A 12060-nucleotide genomic window follows, 5' to 3' on the forward strand; every position below is an offset into this window, starting at 1 on the left:
TCGGAAATGTGATGTTTATTAGGTTGGCTCGAGAAAATGGTGCTTTCTACATTAATTTATGTACACAAGGAACAAATTGACGGTCAAGAAATCTCGCGGGTATATTGATTCCTTAAGAGCTTTTGGCTTCATAAGTTATAAGGAAGACCCTCCAAACTTGTACAAAACCGAATTTGTAAAGGAATCGGACAACTGGTGTTTAAACGGTTGGCTCGAGAAAATGGGACTTTTTACGATTATTTATATATACAAAGAACAAATTGAAGGTCAAGAAAACGACCATGCCATGCGGAAATCTCACGGACATGTTGATTCGGTTACAGCTTTAGGCTTTATATAATTTCCTATTTTCAAAGGAATCGGACAAGTGGTGTTTAAAGATCCTGTATGTTGTGATCAAAGTGGTGAAACACACTAAGTGAAATTATATATATTATATATATGTACATAATTATGCAAATAAAACTATTTTCAAACATCCAAGAATATGTAAAATATGTACAAATATGTGTGCATATTATATGTAATCATTAAAATATATGCATCCGTTTCTTATTTAAGATTTGACTTAAACTTTATAGAAAATAATTTTTTATTACCTCCCTTTATTATATAAATAATAACCTACAATATTGATAAATCTTAATTTGAACATCATATTTATTATTTAAAACCATAAAAAATTGTGTTACAGGATCTTTAAATGGCTGGCAAGAGAAAATGGTGTTTTTTTACGATCATTTATATACACAAAGAAAAAATCGACTGCCCAGAAAACGATCATGCCACGCGGGAATTTCACATACATATTTGTTGATTTAGGGCTTTCCGCTTTATAATGTGTAAGGAAGACCATCCAAACTTATACAAAATTGAATTTAAAAAGGAATCGGACGAATGGTCGTCTTCAAACGGTTAGTCGAAAACAAATGTGCTTTCTACGATCATTTATATACATAAAGAACAAATGGACGTTCCAGAAAACGACCATGCCGCGCGGAAATCTCACAGGTATATTGGTGGGTTTAGGGCTTTGGACTTTATATAAATAAGACCCTCTAAACTTATACAAAATCGATTTTGCAACGGAATAGGACAAGTGGTGTTTAAACGGTTTGCTCGAGAATATGGTGCTTTTCATGATCATTGCCTCATTAACATATCGTTTGCGTCGGCATCAAGATGTTTTGTAATGTTATTCGCTGAAGGATTGGTTTTTGTTGACTGTCGCATTTGCTGTATTTATTTTCAATACTGTGGCATGATTTGTCAGTCAGTGATTCAAATACTGGTGCTTTTGTTTAAACTTTGGAATATTACTTTCGAAATATTGACAATTTGGGCCTATCTTGAGATCACAATAACAAAGGACACCTTGATTATTCTTGTAAATGTGTTCCTCTGAAATGGTTCCTTGAAATGTATAGAACTCTAGAGCAGTATCAAATTCATCAAATTCATCCGGTTTGAATACTTTCAGATCATCTTGCGCTGCATTGACGAATGTAGGAATCGATACGTAGATGCTTGTACTCGGCAAAGCTTTAGCTCGCAACTCCTCTAGCAACAAATTTATTACAGCATCGACGGCATCACGAGAACGTGCCAATTCTTTTCTTCCGAGATCTATTTCACCTTGAGGTGAGAAAGGAAACAAACCATAACTTTTTGACGATATTTTGTGGATTTTTTATATCTAAGTAGTTATTCTTCTTCATCACTTTTCACAGCCGCTGACATTTGTAAATTGTATGGATATCGAATATTTTTACCAGCATAGAACTAGAAAATATGTGAAAGGGTACTTTATTACCATTTATTCAAACCGCAGAAATTGAGAGGTTATTTGAAATGATATATGTTGATGCTTCCAAATTTTCAACCCATTGTGGGTCACAACAGCCAAATTAAACTCGGTAATGGGCCTTTACCACTGGTTCAGTGGTGATCTAAGTTGGCAAACACGTTCGTGATAAGTCTGGATAATTATGTAAAAACATTCAGCTCTGTAGATATTCTGAATCAAGGTCGGTACAGGTTTTTTGTCAAGGACATTATTATACTATTTAAAAAAGCCTACGTTTAAAATAATTTGATACAAATTTGTATTAATCATTAGGATTATTTTTCTTAGTGGATAAATGTTATTAACACAACCAAACACAATATACCTTTTTTTAAGATTACGTTATTTCCATAGAAACGGAAGTAGCACTTCGCGCATGCACATTCTTCGCAGGACAAACACGATGCATACTGATAAAAAAGCTTCATCAGTATTAGCGCAGGACAAACACAGTGCTTACTGAAAGAATAGCTTAATCGGTATTTTGATTGATCTAAATTTAAGGATTAACCAACAGTTTAGAAGCTAGTATTTAAAGAAATAACCGATACAGTTTGAACTTTTCTGCATTTATGCATTCTTCCAGATACATAATTTTAGTATTTTGAAATGTTTCAATATATGGCCGTCTTGCTTGAAGCAGATTGTGCATGAGCAAGCAACTTCATCATATAACAAAGTAGAGTAGCATGTAATAAACTTAAATATATTTTCACATATGTTTTATGTTATAAATGCCTACAGTTGTTTACTAGATATTAGATTTCCCTGAAATGAAAATAGATAAGAAACAAAATTCTGTCGTACTGTATTGCCTTTTCTCTGCAATGATTCCTGAAAGCATTAATGTATTTTCCTTTGAATTCTTGTTAAAGGTCCACAGTGCTCCACCATTTGTGCTGTACTAGTATACCTAGACCTGCGTAATATAATGGAGCCGAGTGCGTTTTTCTGTCTCAAAAATATGATGCAAATTACATTAACAAAAGGAAATCTACTTTCAGATTTTCTTTTGTGAAAAAGCAAAATTCAATTCAAAGAACATATCTTTGAATATTTTTCAATGTGTTCTTTAACACATTAGTTTAAATATATGACAAATCTCAATGCATGAAAAGGTTGAGATACGCCTAAATATTAGTTAAAAGATATTTCAAATTGATTTCAGACAGTTGTGAATGCAAATCATCCATTGTAGCATTAAACAAAGAGATACTTAACTTTAAGGTTGCTGCCATAAGAGTTAGGTAATAAGGTTTTAAATAGATGGTAAAATTAAACCTTTTGCAAAACATTGCTTGCATACATGTAATTGTAAAGATTTATTTTTAAATGCACATTTTGCCTTAGAAACGAATATTTTGTCACCTTTTTTAATTCAAGAAGGGCAGACATTTAGGTTTATAACGTTGTTTAAACATTTATCAAGATAGCAGAGCATTGCAGGCTTTTAAAAGGGGTATCCAACCACGATATTAGACATGCTTCGGATCGGATAACCGAATGTACTGAAACAGTATAAGCATGAATGTTCGAACATTTTTTATGTTTTGGAATGACAAAGGTCTAGTTTTTAAACTAAACAAAATAGTTATAATAGAATATTATGGTGGGTGATAAGACAATATTTAAAAAAATATATGAATGAAATATAAATTTGGTTTTCTGTTTGTTATTTTATCGCAAATGCAATATAATTATGATATACATATTTATTCACATACAAGCGTATGCATATGCACATACAATACATTCAACATATTATTATATAAGTTATTTTGATTAAAATTTTATTTTTATGTATAATTCTCTGTATAATTTAAACACAAGTATGATATTTGTTTTGAAATTTTAACAATAGCTTTTTATCCATTTTTTTATAATAAAAGAAACAACATTTGCATATCAACCTTATTTTACAATATTTTGTTAACTTCCTTTTGTACCTTTTAACACCGAATGAAAAAAGCGTGACCTAAATTTGCTATTTATATATTCCTATTTATATAATTTTTCGAAAATGCTGGCTGTGTTTTCATATATTGCGCAGTTTTTAAAACAACCTAATCATTATGACAATGAATTATGGACCTATGATAAGAATATCGGAGGACGATATTGGTCATGCATCGAAAAAGATTGCCGAAAGTACTGAAACGATATTTTCATAATTGATTTCCTTTCTCTTTGTTTCTAGCATTTCTAAACTAAGTATTTTTTGCATGTACATGAAAATGCTGGAAAACAAGAAAATCGATACATTTTCATATATAGTAATTTCAACATATGTTTTTTATCATTATTATTTAATCAGTTTACCTATCTAATTCATTTTAATCTTTTTCAAAATGCATGTATCGTAACTAAACACATTATCATTTATTGCGTGATTTAAGTCTGATATACATGTATTTGCTATTAAAATACTACCTAATTGAATGGGTTTCGGTGTAGAAGGGGGTGGGATTTGTCTAAACATTTAGATATGCTATGCTTAAGTTGGGTATCATAAAATATTGATAACTGCTTCACAGCCTAATGGACCTTTCCAGTGTTAACAGTTTTATGTAAATTGGCTAACTTGTTATCCAATTGCTACACTGGGATAATAAAAGTCATGACTTTACAACATCTTATACGAGATTGACAGCTAACAGTTAGTAAGGCACGAGACAATGATACATTTATATAACTGGCAAATTTAATGTACATATGATTTCTTTGAATAAAATATTTCTACTCAATTAATGCTTACTTGTAAGATAAAAAAGTTATCGCAGTCTGTTCCGTATTATGAGCGGAAAAAATATATAATAAAAAACAATGATTAAATAACCCGGTATAGGAATTAAACATTTAAATGAAGAAATAAGATCCACTTGTTTTTGCTTTTGGTTTGTTTTGTGTTTTTTTTTAATTAGCATTATTATTATTATTATTATTTATCTATTTATTTATTGTATTTAATGGCCTTTGTTAAACTTATGAAATGGTATACCAAACTTTATTTCTTCATTACAAGTGCTTTGTTGTGTCGAAAGATCACATTTTTCATAACTATGTTATTGACATTTTACTTATTCGATGACGTAAGAAAAATGCGTGACCTAAATTTGCTATTTATATATTCCCTATGAACAATCTACAGGTATCTGGTTTATTATCGGTTTTCCGAAAATGCACACTGTACTTTCCTATATTGCGCAGTTTTTTTTTTAAACTTAATCATTATACAACAAGATGGCGATGCATTATGGACCTATGGCAGGGGTATCGGAGGCGGATATTAGTTATGCATCGCGAAGGATTGCCGGAAGTACTGAAACGGTACTGTCATACTTGATTTTCTTTATGTTGTTTTTGAGCGTTTTTAACTGTGTATTTTTTTCATGAGCATGTAGACGCAATGCTGGAAAACAAGCATACATCGATACATTTTTATATATAGTAACTTCAGTTCTTGTTTTTTTATTATTTAATCAGTTTACTTTTCGAACTTATGTATAAGTATTGCTTTTAATTGTAAACAACACTACTTATCAATGTTTATTCTGGTCTATAGGGATTATAAATTCCAACAAATGAAAATGACTAGCGCTCAAGCCGGAGCTAGGGAAATAAAGGGGATGATAAAACTGTTCATAAAATTTTTTTGTTGTGTTTAAAATCCCTTACAAGGGACAAACATTTATCCAGTTTTTTTAAAATAATTTTAAGGAGAGTTTATGAGGGCGCTAGAAAATGCTTGGTTTCAGAAACTGAATCAATGGCAAACCAAATTTAAACCGAGTATGGCTTTTGACCAAACAGTGGGTTTTGGGTAAATCTAAAAAGCGTCCCGTTATTGGTAAAGTTTTTTATTTAAAATTCCCTTTTAACATTGTTTTGAAAAATAGAATGAAGGTTTGTAAAATGTTCAAATGTCCCGTGTTTTTTTTTTTTCTTTTTTTATAGATAACACATTTCTAGTTATAAAACTCATTTGTTATAATTGTTCTGAGTCCTTATCAGTGAAATATAAGAACCTAGGTCGACAAGACGAAATCTCTTAACCCAGCCCCCAACAAAATCCAGCAACTCAGGTCAAGTAAGGTACCTACACGGTACCTAAAAACAGGAAAGGTCAATAGGGCAGAGCAACGGGTGTGCGTATGATAAATAACAAATTTTGGTAAATTATTAAAACAAATGAATGAGAACGTAAAGGTAATTGATGTTCTGTTGCCATTGACACAGCAACTTAAGCAGCAATATTCTTCGAAATGAAGCTTATAGTTTCATTATTATCATTACCATCATCATTATCTTCCAGGTGAAATAGACTTCGGAAGAAAAGAATGGGCACGTTCTCGTGATGCAGTCGATGCTGTCATGGAATTGCTGTTGAAGGAGTTGCAAGTAAAAGCTTCAACTGACTACGAATATCTACGTATTGATTCCTACATTCGCCAAGGCAGTTCAAGAGACGGTCTGAAAGTAATCAAACCGGATGAATATGATACTGTTTTGGAGTTTCACATCGAGGGGTTACAACTTTCAGAGCAACATATTTACAAAAATAGAAAATATGTCCCTGGATTTTGTTACCTCAAGGTAGACGGAAGCAGTCAATATTTACAGGCTCGATTTCCAAAGCTTTGGCGGGAAAGTGTATTTGAAGAAAGAGATGGCACCTTCTATTTAAGTTCTCGTAAGCTTCATCAAGGAGTGTTTGAATCATTGATAGACAAATCTTCCCGCGCTATTGAAGAGAAAATAGAAGCAATGCAACGCTCCAGAAAAGGGAATTTTCATATTACCAGAAAAATGAATCCTCCCGCTGTGAACATAACGATACATATTGACGATGATGCAAACGATTTGTTTATGAATCAAGGCCAAATCAGAAACCGTTCTGACATCGTTCGGGAAATTGATTTGGACATTGTTCCTGCCATACGTTTAAGGGAAGACAGTCATACCACATATAATGGCCGTCCTGTTAACGCTGTGATACACGCTGTCTGCAAATGGAAAGAGGAGGATGCTACAAGATCATTAGAGATTGCAGACCAAGTTTTGGTTTGGCATATCAATTCCGCTGGCTATGAAAGATACACCTTGGATGTTGCTAGAACCGACCATAAACAAATCTTCATACTCACTGCTCTGCGAATACTGAAGACCTACTTTACAAAAACAAAGTCGATAGCGAAAAGTGAAAACAGACCACCGCCGCCTATTGTCACGGTGCTGAAATCCTACCATCTGAAGCAGATAGCATTATATGTGATCATGTATACATGCCATCTTTATCCGAGTGTAAGAATTGATGATGTCAGACGAGCTTTAGAGTTATGTCTCAATCTTTTGCGTACGAGCTTGGAGAAGAGGCACTTACCGCATTTCTTTTACTCCAATTCTCAGATTGGCCGCATGTTCCACAATTATCCTTTAAACAGGGATGCTCTTCGATTTGATCTGTACCGAAAAATTCCTAATGAATCCCTTCTTCAAGCAGAACTCTCGTATGAAAATCATCTTCTCAAAGATATTGGGTTCGAAAGAAGAGGTGGAGACCATGAAGCGGTTACTATAATGTCGGAATTTTCAAGTGAAATAGGTAAAGGCATGTATTTGATAGAGATATCAATTGGAGGCATGATTTTATGATAGACTTATTGCCAAATATATCTTGTTTAAACTATGAATCAAATCTTTCATGTACATTGTATTGTGTTTGAGACAGAAATAAATAATTATTATCATTAATCAACCAATGAACATGTACAGTCAAGAAAGAACTTAATATGTTCCATATGAGCAAAAGATTCTCTTATATTGAAGAATTTCATGCAACACACGGGATCAAACCAACAAGTTCAACACATTGTTTGACGTTGTATTAATTTTGAAATATTTTTCAGTTATTTTATAGTTTTCTGATTATTTTGTGTTTAGATGAAATGAATAATATAATATTGTAAATATCATTGTAAACATTGTATATGGTGATTTTATCGAAAATCTTATCTTATATCATATCATATAAAAATCATATTATGATATCGATGATATTTTGCATTGTTTATATAACATATACTGACTACAATTATCAATTCTGATTATGATATATGTATGAAGTTTATCAAATTTATTTGTTGACGTAGATAAAAATCACTATTAAAACGAGTGAACTTTCTGTTTATGCTAGAAAGGTACGAGTTTAAATATACTGGCCCCCGAGAAAGGTACAGTGCTGAGAAGTAGCAAGTGCTTGTAGTCGCAAGACATGGTGCACATGCAATTGTATTAGCTTGTTAGTCATGCTACAGTACTTTCGTTATTCTACTGTGTAGAAGTATTTATACCGTATGTATTGCAGATAATTGAATGAAACACGAATATACTCATTAAGTTAATTGATAACGTCATATTAAGTGTTGAAAATTAGGTACCACTCAAGCCGATGCTAGAGGTGCGTGAAGGATTGTTGCACTGTTTAATAATCACACTGAGTAATTATGCAGTTTTCATGTAACTTTGTTGTCTTTTATGCTTCCGACGGATCACCCTTTTTCCAGATTCTTATAAAGAAATATACTTAAGTTCAATTGTGATCATAAACAGACTCTCGAAACCGTTCCTAGAACAATCCACTGCTATGCAATGACTGTAAAAAACATATGCTCAAGGAAACAACGGCTTGACCCCACGTTGCCAGTAATTTTTAGCTCTGTCGCGCTCTTCAAGCTGCAATTTTAAAGTTTTTGATTAGCTTTTTGTTTTGAAGAAGTTGTATATGTCAACTAGAATGTAGCTTACTACACGATCATTACTTCCAACAACCTTTATTCTGAAATTCTCAAGACAATCGGAAATCATTACCATCTGTGTTCTTCACGAATATTGACTAGTAAAGTTTAGCACAAGTAACCTTTAAGCCTTAGTGGTATCTTTAACACTATTTCATCCCTAATTTGCTAAAATCATTTCCATGTGAAATTGAATTGCATTCTTTTAATCCTCATTCATGTTTTTATTTTTATTCTGGTTTGAGGAAGATTAAACCTAGGTTCTGCACATTGTTTCATTATAAGTAAGAATTAAAATTTCTATTTACTAGTTTTAATTTATTTCCATAGGTTTAAAACATACAGAGCGGACACGGAATTTTGAAATTCATACATAATGAATTAGTGCGACCCCGAGCTTAGAAAGATGTAATGTAATATTTGCCTCGCCCTGGAAGTCACTTGATTTATATAGACTTATGTTAGAAAAAGACAAGAATATCTTATTCTATACCCAGAGTTTAGAAATTTGGCATGTAGCATTGCCTGTGTAGTCCTCCACAAACCTGATACAAATCATTCTCCTTGAGCAAACATTTTCCCCGCCCCGGGGATCACAAAATGATATAGTAAACCACAATTTAGTTTCATCGTGTGAAATTAAAATGCACATAGCTAAGATTTTGGCATGTATTATTGCTAATTGGACCTCTACTATTGTTACATCAATCATCACAATAGGGGTAAAGATTGGCCCAACCCTTTTCTAGATAAATTCTCTATAGTCATGCAAAGTTCACACAATATATCTGTACATGAACTTTATATCAAACACCTTGAATAGCTTGTCCTTAAATCCCCTTTACTTTTTGGATAAGCATTATAAAGTATTATAAAGGGAGACCATTTTAACAACTATGTAATATAAATGCACTGTCCTTTAACTTCCGTCGATTTAGCTAATTTCAGTAGGTAGAGCGTTGTTCTGTGAATCAGGCGATCCGGGGTTGACTCCGGGACGATGCAGGTGACTTTCGTTGTTATTTGTCATGTAATTATTTCATCCGGTCACTTCAACTGTACCTCTGCAATGACTTTCATATTGACATTCAAACCCAAGAGATATAGAATTAAACAGTACTGTCTGTAAATTTAGAATTAAAAATGAAAAAAAAAATACATTGCTAGGAGGAAACATTTGTTTATTATTACACCTCATGTAAACTGTATACTGTATAGCCTAATATGACGTAATATGGTATAAATTCGATATGAATATCCACAGACACTTGCGGTTTGGAGCTCAAAACGCCTTTAAAATCCAAATAAAATGCATATTTGTCAATCCCAGCACATGTACTGATCACATATATCAAAAAAAACTTAATATAAGCCGTTTTGAAAAAAAATCATATTTCAACATCTATAATAATACACAAGATAAAAATGTTCGCCGGAAAAAATCCGCACCCCTACCGTCATAATCACCATGTATTTTATTCCATTTCCAATATTTTCACATAATCCTTTGGTCCATCGACACAGAAGATATAATTCTTCACGATGATGGTCAATTTTTAACTTCAACGGTAATATAAACAACGCAACAGCCGAAATAAACATCAAGATTATCGCCGTTTTTCTTCATTGACAAAATCTTTCGATAAATTCAATGGACCAGTCGGCTATGAACGAAGCTATCCGATTATGTGGCCCAAGCTTTGCCGTGTGCAAAATGCGCAGCGCTTTTAAGTTTGGGAACCACATAATCGGATAGCTTCGGTCATAGCCGACTGGCACGTTTGAATTTATCGAAAATAACAATTGTATCTCAGGTAAAATGCCCTTGAACTGTAATAACCCCCGGGTAGCCTCGGGTGTTATTTTAGTTCTCGGGGTGCTTTTATGCACTATTACCCTGAGAGACATGCGTTATTTTTATAATGACACATTTGTATTTGTAACTTGACAGACAGTCATTAGAATGTATAAATGCTTAAATAGGATATCATAAAGATATTAGATCAGAGAATGTGATATTAGAAACATTTTTAGTTTAAATAATGTCTTTTATGTAATTTTCAATCAGCTGTTTGTCTAAAATGTGACAATAACAGACGCTTTCAATATATACTTACCTCAATGTTTATCACTATTAACGTTTTTCATAAAATGTATTTTTTTTGCGTGTACCATTCACCTAACATTTCTATGCAGCAAGTACCTGAATTGATTAAGTTGAAACGTGTTTTATTATTTATCAATAGAAAGAAACGGGAATTATCTACAACTTTGACAACTGTGTAAACTTCATAGATTTATTTCTTTTCATACAACAGGCGATGGTTATAAATTACAATCGAGCCATTTAACAAGTGATTGACCTATTTTTTTATCAAAATAATTTTTCAAAACTGCTGCATGCATTTTACAATATTTCTTAACAACTAATAACCGATCCATTATTGATTTTCAAAAATGGCGACGCAATACGGACCTTTTATAGGAGTGGTGGCGGAAAATATAAGCTATGCTTCAAAGTTAATTGCTGAAAGTAGTAACACGGTATGTGATTTAATTTTTGGGTTAATATATTCTTTAGTAATGTGCTTGTATATGTTCAATTGGGTACACTGCTTGAATTGAAAATGAGACAAAACGTCAACATTACATATTGGTTTTACAGAAATATTTTTGCTTAAATACTTGTAATTTCAAAACTTTATTGTTCAATTTAATGAAGAAATATGAGATTAACCAAATGAAATGGTCAAAACGAGTGTTTTATTTTAATTGTTTTGTTGTTGTTGTTTTTGTTGTTTAAATTATGTAGCAACGAGCGAAACATGTTGACTGTATGCTACTGTATAAATAACACTAACAGACTTGGGGAACGGTCTATTTTCAAAAGTATGTTTTATACCATTCTTAAAATTTAGCATTCGGGACTTATTGATTATACTGAGATTGTTTGGGCGTAAGTGATTGTAATCGCGGTTTTGATAAACTAAATTTCATTGAAATAACTCTTACATTGCTTCTTTTATCCCGCTATCAGCTTCTTAAACGTATGATTAATAAATTGCTGTTTGATAATGTCAATATATCTGCTTTAAATGAAATTTGTTATTAATCAGATAGGGACAAGTTCATTTAATTCAATAGATTTTATATACTGTAATAAAATTTATATGAATTTGAAATTCGGTACAGCTAGTATAAGACTTATCTATCATAATTATATTGAAAGGAAGACAATGAGAGTCATAGAGAACTTGGATCAGCATTGAATCAATGGCAAAAGCCAATAACAGAATTTGGCAATAACTGTTTCCCAGATTGGGTTGTTAATCTAAAAACATCGCCTTATATAGGTAGTATGTTGTTTTTCTACATTTTTCAAACATGACGAAATGACTTATGAATGAAAATGTTATATTC

At 32.3% G+C, this 12060-nt stretch overlaps 1 protein-coding gene across 3 annotated transcripts in view; it reads left to right on the plus strand.

Moving 5' to 3' along the window:
• The first annotated feature begins 5062 nt into the window (after positions 1-5062).
• The window catches only part of LOC132741780 (uncharacterized), a 95362-nt gene continuing 88364 nt past the window's right edge, over positions 5063-12060 (plus strand). For 2 of the 3 annotated variants that reach the window (XM_060730039.1, XM_060730044.1), the window contains exon 1: positions 5063-5173. In XM_060730039.1, the coding sequence (XP_060586022.1) occupies positions 5087-5173 (87 nt within the window). In that variant the 5' untranslated portion in view covers positions 5063-5086. Of the gene's footprint in view, positions 5174-10490; positions 11185-11869; positions 11994-12060 lie in introns of those variants that run through there. The other variant, XM_060730038.1, reaches the window with a different exon arrangement.

This window comes from Ruditapes philippinarum, unplaced genomic scaffold (genome assembly GCF_026571515.1).
Source record: "Ruditapes philippinarum isolate M1 unplaced genomic scaffold, ASM2657151v2 ctg267_1_1_1_1, whole genome shotgun sequence".
Lineage (NCBI taxonomy): Eukaryota > Metazoa > Mollusca > Bivalvia > Venerida > Veneridae > Ruditapes > Ruditapes philippinarum.